General features: G+C 38.6%; 1 protein-coding gene across 4 annotated transcripts in view; it reads left to right on the forward strand.

The window, feature by feature from the left end:
- LOC135222992 (dorsal-ventral patterning protein Sog-like) overlaps nucleotides 1-19,730 on the forward strand; it is a 294,457-nt gene that overhangs the window by 189,768 nt on the left and 84,959 nt on the right. For all 4 annotated transcript variants that reach the window (XM_064261499.1, XM_064261495.1, XM_064261497.1 and 1 more), the window contains one exon: nucleotides 9,286-9,389. In XM_064261499.1, the coding sequence (XP_064117569.1) occupies nucleotides 9,286-9,389 (104 nt within the window). The remainder of the gene's footprint in view (nucleotides 1-9,285; nucleotides 9,390-19,730) is intronic.

Consider the following 19,730-nt stretch of genomic DNA (forward strand, 5'->3'; position numbering starts at 1 on the left):
CCATTTCGTTTAGAATTCCGTCGCCGTCTCCTGTTTCTCCAACTATTTCTGCAACGATTCGCATCCTCGAACCCTAGAGAAAAGGGGAAAGAGAGAGAGAGAGAGAGAGAGAGAGAGAGAGAGAGAGAGAGAGAGAGAGAGAGGTGGATAGGCGGGTAATGGCACCCTTAAAATTTTTTGGCCTCCGAAAAATCTTTTCGTGAATGTCTCGTATATTTTGAGTCTTTTGTGATTTTATGATAATTCCGGACGATTTCCTCTTCTTAGCTTTTTGATGGAGCCAAAAAAATACAAAAAAAAAAGGGGGGGGGGGTGGGGGGGAGGAAATATTGGAGATTTCGACGATATCAAATGCTGGAAAGTCGTTGTTGTTCAAGATTAAGCTAGGTTTATGCTAGCACGGGCTCTTTCTCATAAAGCAGCCCGTAGAAGTGCTGGAAATAGATGCATTTTCAATGGACAAAAATTCAGACATCATTTTGGAAAAAAAAAAGTTGAGAAAAGTAAGATGATTCGGCTTTAGAAAGTTGATAGAGAGATCATACCTCTCTCTCTCTCTCTCTCTCTCTCTCTCTCTCTCAACCCTATGTTAGCCCCAACACCCTTACCTCCTTCCCCCCCATCTCCTCCTCCCTCCCTCCCTTCCTCCCTCCCCCAGCAGCGCAACACCTCCTCCTCCTCCAGTGTATGAGTCACCGGATGTGTTGTGGTTTCTGTGTCTGTAGAGGTTGACATTGACCCCTATGATCTGCTCGAGAGAGAGAGAGAGAGAGAGAGAGAGAGAGAGAGAGAGAGAGAGGAACACCTGAAAGTATGCAGACACATGCAGACTCAGCTTCTCTTCTGTAACGAACGAGAGAGAGAGAGAGAGAGAGAGAGAAAGGAGACTGGGAAATCCGTTATGTGCAGAAGGCAACCAAACAATTTGGCCGGGGGTGTGGGGGTGGGTGGCGGGGCAATGACAAAATGACTTTTATTTGTCTGCAAAAGAGAGAGAGAAAGAGAAAGAACAATGCGAGTGTTATATCTAGTATCCTTGGGGCTGTTATTTTCACCTCTCTCTCTCTCTCTCTCTCTCTCTCTCTCTCTTACAAGTCGTTTCCGAATTTCTTTTGGGCTGAGCGGATCAAGTCATTATCCTCTTAGAAATAAAAATTTAAAAAAGTCGACTTACATCCTTTGAGCCAAAAACAGTACCTTGCTAGTTTGATGTGGACTGATTGGAAGGATCTTCTCTCTCTCTCTCTCTCTCTCTTCTCTCTCTCTCTCTCTCTCTCTCTCTATATATATATATATATATATATATATATATATATATATATAGATATATATATAAATGTATGTATATAAATATATATATATATATATATATATATATATATATATATATATATATATATATATACGTATATCTATTAACTTACACTTATCCTTTGTTATCTTAATGCGTTGGACTTTGAACTTAAAACAAAAACAAAAAATTGGTAGCCTCCATCTCAGTTTGTTGTTGATTGAGGAAAGCAAAAAATGGAAATTGCATAAGATATTCAAAGATTATCAAGAAAGATTATTTAATACTGACGTAAGTAAAATCAAAGAATGATGGAAGATGTCGTTAGGTAAAATAGTGTAATGTCGGTACAATGTAATTTTCTACTATGAAAGAACACTCGGCTATCACTATTCTCTAAATAAATTCCTGTGATCTGTGTAGGAGTGTGACATTTAAATCGTTCTTTATTAATTGCCTTGATTTTCTGTAACGGTAAGAATTCTTTTAACTACCGTTAGAATTGCTCCCGTAAATATATAAATGCACAATTGTTGAAGTCTATTCCAAAAGTACGTTAGAAGTTCTGTCAATCATTTGTCAGTGTTGAAGTCAAGTTTAAAAAAACGCGAGGACTTCCGTATTGCAATGTTGTGACAGCAGGGCAACTTCTTAGCTGTAAGACCATTGGCGATTGCATTGGGTTGTAGGATCCAGAACCTACACTTATGGGAATCCAGCTCTGAGGGCTTATCCTTCAAGGTATCCTTTGCAAAATATGTGGTGTGTGACATCCTTCTTCTTCTTCTTTTTCTTCTTCTTTCTTCTTCTTCTTCTTCTTCTTCTTCTTCTTCTTCTTCTTCTTCTTATTCATTATTATTATTATTATTATTTTATTAGTTGTTATTATTATTATTATTATTATTATGTTGAAAATAATGGCAATTTTCAACGAATTAATCTTATTCAGGGTCTTTTCAATTCTTCTGATAATTCGTCTTTCTGACTCAGCCAGGTTATTGAGTAGAATTCCAATATTCATATTTGTCATAATTGGGATATTTGTCAAAAATATTTATCAAAAATATTGTATTATAAATTTTGATTATATAAAATAAAATATGTAATAAAAATATTTTTGACAAATATCCTATTTATGACAAATGTGAATATTGGAATTCTACTCAACAACTTAGCTGAGTCAGAAAGACGAATTATCAGAAGACCCTGCATAAGATTAATTCGTTGAAAACTGCCATTATTTTCAACAAAATACGTATTAAAGAAGGTCTGCTCCCGCCAGTTATTATTATTATTATTATTATTATTATTATTATTATTATTATTATTATTCAGAATGAAAAGCAGTATATAAATGTTTGTCGTGCTGTAGGAACCCCCATTGGTGTTCTCCTTATCTTAACGTCATTTATCATTATAAAATTTTCTTGTCAGTTTATTAGCCACCGGTACCGGCATATTGCTCCCACCCGACCCTCACCCCCCACCCCACCCAACCACCAGGTCTCCTCTTCCGTTACCATCCTCATCACTGCACCGCACACCAGCCGTGACTCAGGCAGTCAGGCACCGAACCTGGTGGCATATACCCACCCCCCCTCCTCCTCCTCCTCCCGACCGCACTCCCACCCCGCTCCAAGCCCCCCCCACCCCCCCCCCTCCACGTGAGCTGGATTTACCCCTAAAGTGCATCCGAGTCGATCTCTTACCGGAGAAAAGCAAAATCAGCCAACGGGTCGCTGCGGCAAACGAAGGCCGACGAGGCTGCTGTGGCGTGACGATGCCAGAAAATTCCCTTCCCCCCTTCCCCCTTCCCCCCTTACTCTTCTCCCCCTTCCTCTTCCCCTCTCCTTCCACCCCCTCCCCCAAGGCAACTTCCGTTTCCTTCAATCTGTCGGTGTGTTTTCAGAAATCCAGTTGATGATGTGGTATTGCACCTCCTTCGGTCGACGATAAAGCAAACCAACCCCTCCTCCCTCCCCTCTTCCCTCCCCTCCTCCCTTTCCCCCTCCCTCCGATAATTTACAGCCGGTAAAAGAAATCGTCGTCAGTGTGATGTATTTGGGGCCTTTGGAGTCTCTCTTACTTGGCTAAATCAGCTGCCCTTCCTTCCTTCCTTCCTCTCTCTCCCCCCTTTCCCCTCCCTCTCCACCTCCTCCCCCTCTACATCCTCCCCCTCACCTCATTTAATCGAAATCCCAAAAGCGCCTCCTCCCGCTCTTCTTCCTCCCCTGCAGTGGTTAAGGGGAACTCTTCTTCTCTGAAGGAACAGTATGCAGGAGGAATGGTGGCGGAATGACAGACACTAAATTTAAATGATTAACAAAAAGTTAACTTTCTTTACTACTTCATCTGGAGATAAAAAATATCGACGTTTGCTGTTCCAGTCACTGTGCTTGCTGCTTACTTTTTAAAGGTTAAGGTCTAGTGTTTATAGGGTGATTAAGTGAATCATTCGTCAGGTAAAACAGATGCAATTTTGGAGATGAAAGAGAGAATTTGACTGGGATTAATCTTCAGGTAAAACAGATGCAATTCTGGAGATGAAAGAGAAAATTTGACTGGGATTAATCTCATAAAAGTGGAAAACAAAGACGAAGAGAGGTGGAATGTTCGAGAGCTTGGGAGAAAAGGACTAACAAGAGAGTGTAGGAAACGGAGGATTGAAAGTTGTTCTTAAGCAAGGTGAAGATAGGGCCTGAGAAAGAGACTTTGTGATGTCCAAAAATGACAAAAATAACTTTGAAGATGTTCTCAAGTATTGTGAAGATAGGGCCTGAGAAAGAGACTTTGTAATGTTCAAAAACGACAAAAAACAACTTTGAATACATTCTTAAGCATGATGAAGATAGGGCCTAAGTAAGTCTATGTAATGTTGAGAAACGACAAAAATAACTTTGAACATGTTCTCAAGTATGGTGAAGATGTGGGCCTGAGAAAAGTCTATGTAATGTTGAAAAACGACAAAAATAACGTTGAAGATATTATTAAGTATGGTGAAGATAGGGCCTCAGAAAAAGACTGTAATGTTCAAAAATAACAAACGAAAATAACTTTGAAGATATTTGAAGATGTTCTCAAGTATGGTGAAGATAGGGCCTGAGAAAAAGTCTATGTAATATTGAAAAACGACCAAAAATAACTTTGAAAATGTTCTTAAGAATGGTGAAGATAGGGCCTGAGAAAGTCTTTGGAATATTGAAAAAGGACAAAAAAGCAACATGACTTTTAAACGAACAAAAGCATCAACTAACTTCCCAAGGCCAAAGGAAAGTCATTGCTCTAGTTAACAATGACTCAAGATTAAGGAATGTCTTCCTGAACTGTAAATCGTTCTGGAAAGTTTTTTTTTTCTCTCTCTCTCCAGGAGATTGTTCTCTATTCTCTTGGAGGGTGAGGAGGATTTCTTGGCTATGGCTTATCTGCAAAAACTATTATTATTATTATTATTATTATTATTATTATTATTATTATTATTATTATTATTATATTAGAGACGCCTTGTGATGACGGTCGAGAGTGACTCACCCGGATCTGAAATAACTCGTCTAATCACACGAGGCGGCAGTCAAGCGTGACAGGCAGTAGCCGAACGGAATGTCCACGTGGGGGTTCTCCCCCCCTTCCCCCACCTCTCTCTCTCTCTCTCTCTCTCTCTCTCTCTCTCTCTCTCTCTCTCTCTCTCTCTCTTCCAACAACCTGCCCTTGAAAAGTTGGTAATCAAAATTGAAGAGAATCTAAAATTATGGCTTAAGTGTGTATCTGTAATATTATATTTGATATATATATATCATATATATTATATTACATTATACATATACATACATATATATATAATTACACTCAAATTATACAGTAGCTGTTGTCTACTAAGACGTAGACATCTGCGCTGCTCAAGATGTCTACTGCTGAAGTAGACAAAAATGGCTATACATTTAAGAACTACGAGACCAAAGAAACCCACTTCTTCGAGAGCAGACAAACTCACTTACACGTGAGGAAACAAACTCACATCTTCGAGAGGAAAGAAACTCACATCTTCGAGAACAAACAAACTCACTTCTACATGAGCATTTATACTCACTTCTACGAGAGTAAACAAACTCACTTCTACGTGAGCATTTATACTCACTGCTACCAGAGCAAATATACTCACTTCTACGAGAGCAAACAAACCCACTCTACGAGAGCAAAGAAAAACAAGCAAGGACGTAGTCATAATAATAGCATTCAGATCACGCAAGTAGATCACACTTCCCCGGTCAGTATGACTCTGAATATCACCACCTCTCCTAAAAATCTGGGCGTATTTGGGACCTCACAGAGAGAGAGAGAGAGAGAGAGAGAGACAGACAGACAGACAGACAGAATAAAAACATATATGTCAATATGTCAATTTGAAATAATTTTCCAAAGGCGTTTGTTTGAGAGAGAGAGAGAGAGAGAGAGAGAGAGAGAGAGAGAGAGAGAGAGAGGTAAAACATATCTGTCATTTTAAAAAGATTTTCCGAAGGTATATGCTAGAGAGAGAGAGAAAGAGAGAGAGATGTCAGTTTAAAATGATTTTCGAAGGTATATGCCTGAGAGAGAGAGAGAGAGAGAGAGAGAGAGAGAGAGAGAGAGAGAGAGAGAGAGAGAGATGTCAGTTTAAAATGATTTTCCGAAGGTCTTTGCTTGAGAGAAGGAGAGAAAGAGAGAAATATCGGTCAAATTGAGATGATTTTTCGAAGTGTTTCGTTGAGAGAGAGAGAGAGAGATTACCCGATGGTTACATGCTTATTACGTCCACCCCTCCCCCCCCCAAAAAAAAAAGGGGGATTGAGCCATTACCCCCATCGAGGCCCTCCCTGTGTGGAAGTAGGTACCACAAATTGTACCATTACCGACAGCAATAACGTAGTATATCTGATTTGGGGAACTGACCACAGGGTGCTATATTGAATTAAGAGTGACACCCCTGGACTCTGAACGCCGAAATGACCTGGCTCTTCCGGTAGGACATGTTTAGGACATCCGGGAACTCCCCTATCCCTATAACTCGTCAGAGGTTATGATTTGCTCTTGGTTGTAGCAATGCCCTCAAATGTTGCAAAGCTAGGGTTATAGAAGTGGTTATAGATCGGATGGGGAGAGTAGAGGTAGAGGGTGGGGGCCATTTTTGGGAAAGTGCGTCTGTAGGATTTGGGGAGGGGAAGGGTGAAGGTGGGAGGGTCCTGGTAGACTTCAGAAGGGGACGTGGCCATTGATGGACTTGTCGGTTGCAAGGTGGTTATTATTTTGGAGATGTTGTTATTGTTGTTGACGTTTTTGTTTCGCCACTCTTTCCAGCAACTGGGAGGAGGAGGAGGAGGAAGAGGGAGAGGTTGAGGAAGGTGAGGAGAAGCAGAAGGGTGTGGTTGGTTTTTTTTGGGGGGGAGTTGGAGTGAGGGGAGGAGGTCCGATTGGAAAGATGAACGGGAGCCATGAGACCAATCTTATAGATTTTAGGCGAAGACCTGGGCGGTTCTCGAAAGGTGTTTGGCTGAGAGAGAGAGAGAAGAGAGAGAGAGAGAGAGAGAGAGAGAGAGAGAGAGAATCAGTCAATTTGAATTGATTTGCCTAAGGTATTTGTATTCTCACAAATAAATCACATTACCCATATATCAATGTACTGTAGAAACTTCTGCTATATAATAAATAATATTTATTAGTTGGCTTATATTGTTGGAAGCTTTTAAAACTTTACATGTAAATATAAAGTACATTTTTTATATATATTAGCAATTTTATTAATTTCTACATAACTGACATTTGTATGAATAAGAAAAATGTATAATCTACTGCACGACTGACTGACAACCTTGGTACGGCACCGTGCGTTTTCATTAGCACGCGCCGTACTAATAGCAGGCATGTTTTCCCACCTGCCTGTACGTGTCAGCACGCGCTCCTGCGCGCCTGCGAAAAGGAGCGTTCCCGCCCTTCACCTTGCGTAAAAAAACCTAGGTGGGCAGCGCAGTTGGCGGCCCGGCTAATAATTTGGAAAGTTAAAAAAAAAAAAAAATGGTCCTTCACGCATAGTTACTGGTTGACTCAGGCGGTTCTCTCTCTCTCTCTCTCTCTCTCTCTCCTCTCTCTGGTGGAAGTTTTGCCGTTGTCCCATGTAGGATCATTATTCTTCTGGGTGGGAAAGCTAGCTTATTTCATACCGTATATTTGCCAGAACGGTTTATTAAAACTTCATTTGGACGCGTAAAAAAAGAAGAGAGAGAGAGAGAGAGAGAGAGAGAGAGAGAGAGAGAGAGAGAAGTTCGTCATATTTATTTGTCCGGAAATGTTTGTTCAGATTATGGTAAGTGGCAGAAACACGTGGGTCTCCTTATGCTTATTTTCTTTTTTCGTTTTTTTTATTTATTTTTTTCTCGTTATGTCAAAGTCACTTCGTTAGTGACTAATTACTGGTGCGCAGCTGTCGGGACAGAAATCACACAAATATATTATACGAGTTGTGACATCCAGTTCGTCGGTATTCAAAGACTCTTTGAGGTCGGAGTTAAAAAAAAAAAAAAGAAAAAAAAAAGCCCGTTAAAATACGCATCGTCGCGTGAAATTAGCCTTTGACGTGAGGGTGGGGTATAAGGTTTAAGCCTTCGAGTCTTAAGAAAAAAAAAATCTTGAAAGGGGTTAGGAAAGGTTTAAAATTAGCCCGTTACGCAATCTGTAGGAATGTTTCCGTTCATTCGTTTGAATAAAAAGTCGAAGAAGTAGGGGAGATTTGCTACTTTTGAAATTATGTGGAATGAAGATTGCGAGAATTATATATATAATATATAATTTTTTATTTTTAACTTTAATTTACTGGTTAAATTTGACTCTCTCCCTCTCTCCATCCATCATCGTGAAGATCGTATTCTCTCTCTCTCTCTCTCTCTCTCTCTCTCTCTCTCTCTCTCTCTCTCTCTCTCTCTCTCATCGTCAAGATCCTATTGTTTTCGTGCACCATCTCTCTCTCTCTCTCTCTCTCTCTCTCTCTCTCTCTCTCTCCACATGTTTATGTTCGTTTACAAAGCAGAGACTTACGAATTTTGAAATTACGTCGACTGAGGATTGAAAAAATTATATTCTTTATTTTTAACTAAAATTTTCGGATTAAAATTGTTTTATTGAATTAAGAAGACAAGTAAGTTAACATAAAGCTATACATTAAGGAGACACTCCATGACAGGTTTCTTAAACGTGGGTCATTTTCGTTGTCTGAAATTCGGGATTTTAATATTGTCATGTGGATGAATTGGTGTTGAATAAAAATAAGAGTGGAAAAGCAATGAAGAGTGATTGTATATTCATATTAAGGTATACTGTGTTTCAACTTCAAATACTGAATTTTTTGTATAATATATGTTTGCTAAAAAAACACTTCAAATTTATTTTTCATTTCTGCATCCATTCATTTTACATAAATTTATAAGTGATGTTCCTTACACATGACTTTCATTCTGTTATCAGTTTAGTATTTTGCTGACGTTTTTATAACTTTGTTTCCTACATTTTAAGTTTGTTTCCCAATACTTCATCCATTCATTTCACTTGCATTTATGAATGATTTTCTTGTGCTTGACTTTCACCCGTGACTATATTCATTGGAAGCTTGAATTTCAAGTCATTGGCCCCTTTGTTGGGCTTGTTCCATATCAGTAGGGTTCATCTTCTGAATAATAATAATAATAATAATAATAATAATAATAATAATAATAATAATAATAATAATAATGTAACCCGGAACCCCACTCTATAAATACCACCCAGTCGAAAAAAAAAAAAAATATATATATATATATATATATATATAAAATGATAATAATCAACCAAATAAAAATTTATTTAGGTTTTCTTCTTTTTCCATCTATAATAATAATAATAATAATAATAATAATAATAATAATAATAATAATAATAATAATCAGTTTAAGATTATGTTGACGTTTATGTAACTTTGCTTTCTCCGTTCTCCACAGAATGTCGCCTGGGGAGAGAAAGACACAATATTAACGAAGAATGGAGTCCGAACCTGGGGCCTCCCTTCGGGGTGTGGAGTTGCGTGAAATGCCAGTGCATACCGGTAAGTACAAAGTATACATTATGTACTCCCTTTTAATATGCAGTAGTTGTGCTTCGCTGTCGTACTTCTCCAGCGTTCCAGAGGTCCTTTATTCCTCTTCACACCGCTGGACTGTGGAACAGTCTTGCTGAAGATGTACAATTTGAACTTCAGAAGTTCGAGCGAAGATGCAGTTCATTACTATCCTAATACTATTTTTTCTTGCGTTACGATAATTCAGTTACATTTTTATTATATATTGTTAATTTGTTAGTTTTTTTGTCGTTAATTTGTTGTTTTTTTTTTTCCTTTTTGGTAAGTGAGATCACTTCTCTTTGTACTTCACGATACTCTCTTTTACCTCTTTCAAATAAACACTTCGGAATCTTGAATTTCAAGGGAATGGTGGGTTTGTTCCACATAATGTAGGGTTCGTCTTCTAAATAATTATATATATAGATATATTATATATTATATAATATATATATATATATATATATATAATTAAGACTAGGACCTATGATTAGGTTACTCAGCGCTGAAACCAATGTTTGAAACAACTGCTAGGAGAGGATGAAAAGTAAGAAAGAGAATATGAACAGAGGTGCAGTCAAAGGAATGAAAGGGGTCGCAGCTAGGGGCCTAAGGGACGCTGCAAAGAACCTTGAGTAATGCCTACAGTTGCACCGCGTAATGTGCACTGACGACGCTGTCCCCCATAAGGAGGTTATGTCCAGATCTGCACTGGTATCATCTCTGTGCTGCTGGACTACTGGAATTATATGGAGAATGAAGTTTGTGAAAATAATTTTGAGTTAATACCGAGTACTCACAGCCGCTTCTAGATGAACTGCAAGGCCTAACTAATGGTTAACAGATGATGTTTACTCACCGTAAACGTCCCATTATCCTGAAGAATTGGCTAACCGAACGTTATGTGAAAAGGAGCGTTATTTATTGCAGCCTCTGTCCTACCCATCTTGATTAACGTATTGGAAGTGGCCCGCCCCTGAGCGATAACCGTATATCTTTATTTTTCGGCTCGGTCGTTGCAACGCCAAGTTACGTAAACAATTCTATCAATAGATCAACTTTTTATTATACATTACGTGAGCTTTTATCATTTAAAGTTAGTAGTTGAGTTGAATAATGGAAAAAATGAATGCAGTGTGGTAACAAATGAGTTTCAAACCCGACTCTAGAAGTTTAGGCAATAGGGTAGTTGAACTGAGCAATATGGAATAATGTCTTAAAGATGAGGTGGATGGCCGGGTGTTACGTAGCTGCTAGAAGAGGAAGGGACGCTGTCCCTGAGCTTGACGGCCAAAGAACTGAAGTAATACTTGTAGAGGAGTGAAGGAGGCCACGCAACATCTAAAATAAACAAATTAAACAGGCATAAAGACACTGAAATCTGTTAGAGCTTATAACATCTTTGATGGCTTTTGTTTTCAAAATTAGCTTTGTAAAACCTCAAGTCGTTTAATTTGAGTTGTCATTATTTTAAACCTACACGGTTCTCATCTCCCATCCGTTTCTTGACATAAATTAGGAATTCTTCCTATTTTAATCTTTGCCACAGAACGGGATTTCTCGGTTAACTATGAAAATCGAAATTTTGAGGGTCATTTGATATCCAAGATCTTTAGCACCTCATCTTGACCTCATTCTCCAAGAGGAAAATGAATAATTATCTCGAGAGTAGTATCCATTATGCATATCAGCAGTATAAAAAGAAAATTATCCATTATCCATACTCTTACGCCAGGTCATATAATCACGCAGTGGAGTAAGAAATATCTGGGACTTTTCATCGTTTTTGTCACCTCTTATTCTGATACCCAGGTGATACTGGTACTCTTTCGTTAGGGGGTTGACTGGTGGGCGCCAGGCCACGGTCGAACCACAGACCATGCAGTCGCAAGCTCTTTAGTGTTCTACCACTTAGCTGTGGAACCCTTTACTCTTCTCTCTCTCTCTCTTTTATATATATATATATAGTAATATATTATTAATTATACTAATATATATAATAAATATAAATTGTATATATTTGATAAATTTTAAGTAGAATCCTTTTAAAAAAAATCAAGTGATTTGAAAGTGTACATATTTGACAAATTTAAGTAGAATCCTTTTTAAAAAAATCAAGTGATTATGAAGTGTAGACATAAATTCAAACGTAAAACTAAATAAATGGTACTTTGTTGTATGTCAACATGCCCTTGCGGGTACAGAGAATATATATATGGCTACATGGCTACTATTATATATTCATGACCAATTCCTATGACTGCGTTAGCATCCAGTGGCCGCGCAAAGTATATAGCCCATGGTAACAGTCTCTCTCTCTCTCTCTCTCTCTCTCTCTCTCTCTCTCTCTCTCTCTCTCTCTCTCCTTCAAGGGGCCACAATGCTGTAAATATTCTCCGTTCACAGATAGGTGCGAAAATTCATACGCTGGAAAACGTCAAAATTCACTTGGAGGCATTAATTACTTATTCTCTCTCTCTCTCTCTCTCTCTCAGGATCAGCTCGGAATCCTCCTAATTCCGAATTCAAACAATGCAAAGATTTGAGGACGGATTTGCTCGCTAAACTTCGGTAAAGTTGAGGAGACACGAGATTTCCTGCCCAGGTGTTAATTGCATTTCTTTACCAAAGTTTTCCCCTCTCTTTTTTATGTTTTTCTTAAGGGTTATCTTATAAATATTTCTTGAAGACGGGTAACTTATTTGTTAGTAGTTTTTGGCGCTTTTTATCTTATTTGTTAATAGTTTTTGGTGCTTTCGTTGGTGTCGGTAATAAAAAGTTATAATGAAAGATTATGCTTTTATTTTTTCCCTTGTCAACTTTTCTTTTAGATGGGGAAAACTTGCTTGTCACGAATTGTTTGTAGTATCTTTGATGTTAGTGATAACAGATTGTTATGAAAATATGTTTTTTTATTATCTTGTGAATTTTTTCTTTTAGAAGTGGAACTTACTACTTGTTAATATTTGTTTGTGACGTCGTGGGTGTTGGTGACAATTGCCTGTACTAAAAAATGATTATAGTGATAATGAAGACGATAATAAGGAAGAAGGGAGATCATTTCTTATTTACAATAATAAATAATTTACAGTTTAGTGATGCCAAGCATTGTCTGCAGTTGTAGAGAAAAAAGGCAAATTGCAGTCAATTTACGCTCGGCAATAATTGCTTGTCATAAGAACCTTAGTGTTAGTTTAATTACATTATTTTCTCCTTGCAATTGACAACATCCGTAAATTACATACAATATTTCGTTATCTCTCACATGAAGAATCTTAGCGTTTATTCATTGAGACCATTTACTGTCTGCAATTGAAAATACCCAATAAAAACGTAGGTTTAAGTATGTACTTATGAATTTCGAACACCCTATTCTTTGGAAACTTGAATTTCAAGTCATTGGCCCCTTTGGTGGGCTTGTTCCATATGAATAGGTTTCATCTTCTAAATAATAATAATAATAATAATAATAATAATAATAATAATAATAATAATAATAATTATTATTATTATTATTATTATTATTATTATTTTATTATTATTATTATTATTATTATTATTATCATCATCTGGTCGTTCCAATTCTCCCTTTCTGACGGAATTGAAATTGGCGGAGAGAGAGGAAAAACTTCAGAATTTCGAAATACCCAAAATGAAACCGAAATCACCCATCCTTCTGGTGGAAGCGTCATGTGTATATAACCAGCTGACCCCACAGGCCTTCGCTCAGTTGCAAACAGCCGCCGCCGTGAGAACAAGTCTACTTGTCCCGATTTGAATAATGCATAACCCTTCTAAAAAAGATTATGCTTTGAGTGGCCATCACTCACCCGCTGGGTGATTCACAAGGATGGTGAAGTGTCATTACTGAATATTTATTAGCGCCTCTCTCTCTCTCTCTCTCTCTCTCTCTCTCTCTCTCTCTCTCTCTCTCTCTCTCTCTCTCTCCCCGAATTTATGACCAGTTCAGTTTTGACTGATGGGGTCCTTGATCTGTCTGTCTGTGTATATCTTTCTGTCTGTTTTTCTATGTATATATATATATATATATATATATATATATATATATATATATATATATACATATATATATATATATATATAATACTATATAAATGTATATATAGACATATATATATATATATATATATATATATATATATATATATATATATATATATATATATTTAGAGAGAAAGAGAGAGAGAGAGAGAGAGAGAGAGAGAGAGAGAGAGAGAGAGAGAGAGAGAGAGATTTAGGTCAGATTTTATGGGCTTTCACGTAGTAAAACATTCAAGAGAAGATATCGCATCCCGTTTATTGATTAGTAGAGATTGTATAAGAAAAAAAGGTCACATCACACTTCATTCTTATTCTGCCCCTCCCCGCCCCCTCCCCCTCCCCCACCCACCCCTGGCCATTACAACCCCTGTAGAAACTATATAGTAGAACAATCTGATACAGCGCCGTTCATCAGAATCAAGTTTTTAGTTCGACCAGAATGGACGAGGGTCGTAATTTGTGTGCAATTACCTCCGATGATAGAATTATGGCTAGCAGCTTTAAAATACTCTTATTACAGTATATAGCATGACTGCGCTAATGCTATTAATCACCTGCTGTTAACTGCTGCAGATGCTGGCTCAGTTTTACCAGCTTTGGCTGTTACTTGTACACTTCTTGATGTCCTGGTCTAAGTAGTTACCGTTCAAGATTTAGCTCCTGCTGTTAACTGCTGCATTTGCTGCTTTTCCAGCTGTGGCAGTTACTTAAACTCATATAGATGTCTTGGTCTATGCAGCTGATGTTCAAGATTTAGCTCCTACTGTTAGCCGCTGCGTTTGCCAGCTCTGTTTTTACATCTTTGTCTGTTACTCTTACACTTCATGTCCTGGTCTGTACAGCTGATGGTCGAGGTTTAGCTCCTGCTGTTAACTGCTGTATATGCTGGTTTTCCAGCTGCTGTGGCGGGAGTAGAATCCTGGACTGAAGACGCCATTTCGGAAGACTGCTGCCGCCGCTGCTACAATCTAGGCTTTATTTTGCCTCTAGGACCTGATTCCATTTGGCCACAGTACCCTGGGCACCCTACCCCCCTCCCTTACTCCTTATTCAACCCCCTCCATGCCAAGTCATCTACCCACTCCAACCCTAGCTGAAGCCAAATAAGAAAAAAAAATAGTCTATCATATGATGCCGTAGAAACATCAGCGGATTCAGTTTCTCACCTGACGGTTTGAGTGACGTCATGAGTGACCGTTGTTTCTTCTTCTTTTTCTTTTTCTCTTTCGTCTTCTTTTGCCTCTTTTTTTCCTCTTCTTCTCTTTCTTCATCTCCGCTTTCTTCTTCTCCTCCTCCTCCTCTTCTCTTCCCAGGCACTGTGATAACTCTCTCTCTCTCTCTCTCTCTCTCTCTCTCTCTCTCTCTCTCTCTCTCCCTTTCGCGTTCATTATCGCCACGGGACGAACGGTAAAAGGCAGTGAAATCTGCCGACCGCCGATCCTCTCCTGAGGTGGCAGGCGGGTATTGCCCGGGTAGGTAGCGGTACCGAAGGCCACTTCTTTTGACATTTATTGTATGAAGGCGCCCGGAACTGGCTTCCTGTGAAGGTGAGAATCTCATGCTGTTTCGTTCTTTTTACTCGTGTGGGTCTTGCTGGGACAGATAGACAGAGGTGGTAAAATGGGACGGTGATTTCAGTTTCTTGAGAATTCGTCTGTGATTTCAGACATAGCAGTTTTTTCTGAATTCTGTTATTTCAGGCAGAACAGTATTTTCAGATTTCTTTAGTGATTTCAGACAGAACAGTTTCTTCTGAATTCTGTGATTTTAGGTAGAGCAGTTTTTTCAGAATTCTTCAGTGATTTCAGACAAAACAGTTTCTTCTGAATTATTCGGTGATTTCAGACAGAAGAGTTTCCTCTAAATTATTCAGTGATTTCAGACAGAACAGTTTCTTCTGAATTATTCGTTGATTTCAGACAGAACAGTTTCCTCTGAATTATTCAGTGATTTCAGACAGAACAGTTTCTTCAGACATCTTCCCCAGTTGGAATTTTCCAGTTCCAGAACACAGTTCCCAGTTTTTTTTTTCTTTTCTGAATATTCAATGATTTCAGACAGAACAGTTTCTTCTGAATTATTAGGTGATTTCAGACAAAGCAGTTTCTTCAATGATTTCAGACAAAACAGTTTGTTCAGATTTCTTCAGTTATTTCAGACTGAACAGTTTGTTCAGAATGTTTCACTGATTTCAGACAGAACAGTTTTTTTTTCAGAATTCTTCAGTGATTTCAAACAAAACAATTTTCTTAGATTTTTCAGTGATTTCAGACAGAAAGGCAGACAGCTAGACAGAGATGGATAAAGAGATAGCTATTTCCATTTCTTCAGGCGTCTTCAGTGATTTCAGATCAAGAGGCAGACAGATACTGACAGAGATGGAAAAAAACGGCCATTTCAATTTCTTCAGACTTCCCCCTTGATTTGGGGTGAGTTTTCCCAGAACAGAAAGGAAGAATAAAAAAATAGACATAATTGTACCCCCCTCCCCCCCACCCCCCGCTTCCTTCAATACCTTTTAATTGCCCTCCCCAATTTTAAACAGGACTGGTTTTGTTTTCCCTGTTCTCGACTTGTTTGAAAAAAGGTTGAAGTTGTGTCCCCACTCATCCTGGGGGTTTTAAATTTTGTTTTTGGTCCTGGGTTGATTGGTCGAACGTGTTCCCCCAAAATGTCCCCCCCCCCTCGGAAAAGTTTAGAAATTTGAGTTTTTGAAATTTTGGGGTAAACGGAACAATATTACGGGGTGCCTGGGCCCCAAGAGCGAACAGCCCCCCGTCCTGGCCATAAGCCCAACTTGAAATATCTAAAAACACACTTAAGAAAGGAAATAGTAAACCAGTTTCTTTTAAAAAAATTAAGTTAAATAAAACAAAATCCTAATGGGTGCACTGTAACAAACCAATTGGGGGAAAAAAGAAAAATTTTTTTTCATCCATCTGTATAACTTTCCCCTTCCACCCTTGAATCAAAGACCACAATAGCAATTGCCAGAATTAATTCCCAGAATGGGGACTCAAGAATTTTGCAAAAACAAAACCATCGGAGAAACTTTCTTGGCATTTTTTAAATAACATTTTTTTTTTCATTCCTGAATTAATTAAATCTTTATTTATTTTTGTTTAATTAAGGTTGGGTGGGGATCTTTTCTTCTTTTCTATATTTTTTCCCCCCTTTATTAAACCCATCCTGTTACTTCCACTTCCTCAATGAAAACATGAATAATTTCCCCTTTTTGGAAAGCCCTTTGAAACTTTTTGAATTCCCAGTGGTGGGTTGGGGTGGGTTTTTTGTTTCCCCCACTTCAATGAACCTGAAATTTGTTTCGATCCTTCCTGAAATAAATAATAATCTAATGTAACTAATAAGTTAAATAATAATAATAAAATAATAACTAATAAAAATTAATAATAATAATATTAATGAATAACTTGCGGCCCCACCCCCTTTCCAAAAATCCCCGGGGGGAATTAAAAGCAGTGCCGGAGAAATAGAAATTCGGAAGTCCCCCAGAGTCCCCCCCCCCTTTTTTTAACCTTTTTCCTTGATCCTTTTGAATCCCCTCCCCCTTCCTCCGGAATAGGTAGTTTTGGAAAAATCCTTATCCGCGGCAGAACTATTATTATAGATTCCCATCTCGGAAGGGGGGGGGAATCCGATTTTCTTCCCCAGTTTTTCTTGCCTGGTAAACTTCCACCCTTGGATTGGATACAGGGACTGATTTTTTTCTCGCTCCTCTCCTTCTCTCCTTCCCCCTCTCTCCCCACCGTTCTTTTCCTTTGTCTACATCTCCTCCCTCGTCTCCTAAGGTTGAAGACAAACAGTTTTTTCCCCACGTTTTTCTATAATCCCCCGTTCGACCCTGGTTGGGGGTTAAATTACAGCTGAGTTTAGGGTTGTTTAAAATTTTTTGTTCTAAACCGAAAGGAAGGGTCTATATTGGGGGGCCAACTACCGGGAATACCTAAGGGATCTTTTTTTTTTCAAACAAAGCCCCGGGTGTGGGGGGCGCCTGATACAACGTTGCCGCAGCGCACCCTTTAGCGTATACCAACAACAAACCACAACCCAACAGACACACAACCACCACGCCACCGGGTCCCCCACCTGTGGATCAAACCAGTCCCGCCCCTTTAGTTGGGAAAAGGTCATCCTGGAATTGGAATTTCAGTTAAACTTGTGGGAAAATTTGGAACGTTTAAGAACGAATATTCTAACTGAGAGGAGAGAGAGAAGAGGAGGAAATAAGAAGAGAGAAAGAGAGAGAGAGAAAGAAAGAGAAGAGAAGAGAGAGAAAGGGGGGTTAGGGGCGTTAAATGGGAAGATGCTTTTGTTAGGTTTTCCCGAAAACCCCGTTCCCCCGTACCCGAAAATAGTTTATTTGTAACATAATGAAAAGGAAGATTGAAAGTCAAAGTGTTAGATGATTTTTTTTTCCCCCGGTTGGGAACCACGACAATAGGTGTTTTTTTGTACCTTTCCACGCTAGAGAGAGATAAGAGAGAGGTTAGAAGAGGAGGAGAAGAAAGGGAGAGAGAGGAGAACCCTTGAAAAACCCCTTAAAACCTTACAGAAACCCCTTGACAGTTTCCTGTTTATCGGGTTTTGCCCCAAGGGGTCCCTCGTGGTGTGATGGCGCCTCTAATGTCCTACCCAAGAGCAAGTTTTTTTTTGCCCTTAAAAAGTTACACATCCTTCCCGGGTAAAATATTTTGCCAATTTCCTTCCAATCTTGGATTGGTCTGGGTGATTGCAGGTTTTTTTAGATATTTGTCCCGAGCTTAATTCCCTTTAAAACGCAACATCTACGGCTCCCCTCCCCTGAAATATATTTCCTCAAAGAATGAGCTTGGTAACAACCCCGCCAAATTGAATAGACCCGCCCCCCCACCCTGCCATTAATTCGGATGCTGGGTGCCGGGTAGTGGAAATTAAAATTGTTTTTTCCCTTGTGGGTTCGGCGTTTCCCTTAAATTTTTCCTGGTAAAATAGGTTTTTTTGGGCCAAACTTAATCCCCAATTCCTAACCCCCTCTGCCTTGCTTTGCATTTTTCCTGAATATTTTTAGTTTCCATGATATTTTCTTGTTATTCCCTTTCCCTATCTTTTGTTGTTTTTTCCATGCCTTTGAAATTATCATGTAGCGTTTTTTTGTTCCTCCCTTCCTCTTTCTAGGAAACTAAAGTTATCATTTAATTTTAAGGACTTGTAGTCTTTGTCCCCTTTTTCCCAGTAGTTCCCCCTTAAAAGGTCCCTTAACTTTCTTTCCCTTTATTTTCTAGCTTTTGTAAAAAAAGGACCTTTGTGAACACCTCCCCCTCCCTATTTTGGTGGGCCAATAATCCCCCTTTTTTTTGATAGTGGGTGGGGGTAACCATATCATTTAAATTTGGGCCCAAAATACTTCCAAGTGGAACTAAATACGAAACATAATTGGGGTTTTTGTTTTTTTTAATAAAGACATAATCATGTGTTTCAGGAAATCCCTTTTTATTTTTTCTTGTTTTGGGTTTTTGAAAGTGCCACCCGTAACAACATTCCCCCCCCCATTTTGTTGTTGCCGTTTTACCAAATTTTGAGCCCAAACCAGAAATGGCTTATTTTTGAAAATCATTGCAATAACAATGTTTTTCCTAATGGTTCATCAAAGATCAACCACCAAGGTCCCTTTAACTGGCCTTTTTCCCCCTTTAAATTTGTGAAATTTTGTCCTCCCATTATTTAGGTACCCCAATAATGCAATATAGCCTTTTTTTTTTCCATTCTCTTGTCTCCCAGATTTAATTTTTAAAATTGAATTCAAATTTTCTAAGCGGGGGTTTTTTTTTAAAAAATAACCAATCCCTAATTTTACCTTCCTGCCCAATCATAATAAACTTTGTTTAAGGTTTCCCCCTCCTTTGGTAAAAGGAAAGCCCGTTTGTTGTTTTCCTATTTCCCCTTTCCCCATCAAACAAGTAATTTCTCTACTTAATTCTTGGATGTGTCCCCCAATCCAGCCGGAAACTTAACTCACCTTACCGAATCCTTTTAAAACATTACTGGGGTTCCCCACCTTATGTCCTTTCCAATTCCATAATAAAACAAACAATAACTTGCAGCTAGCAACCCGAACCTTTGCTTGGTGGCCCCAACCACCCGGATTATTACCGTTGGTTTTTCATCCCGATTTTCTCATCGTTTTTGCAAATAACTCTCTGTTTTTTTTTTCCTGTTTTGGGTGTAAAAAATTCTTTTAAACCCATCCTTCCCCCCTACTTTGTAATT

Source organism: Macrobrachium nipponense, chromosome 8, assembly GCF_015104395.2.
Source record: "Macrobrachium nipponense isolate FS-2020 chromosome 8, ASM1510439v2, whole genome shotgun sequence".
Lineage (NCBI taxonomy): Eukaryota > Metazoa > Arthropoda > Malacostraca > Decapoda > Palaemonidae > Macrobrachium > Macrobrachium nipponense.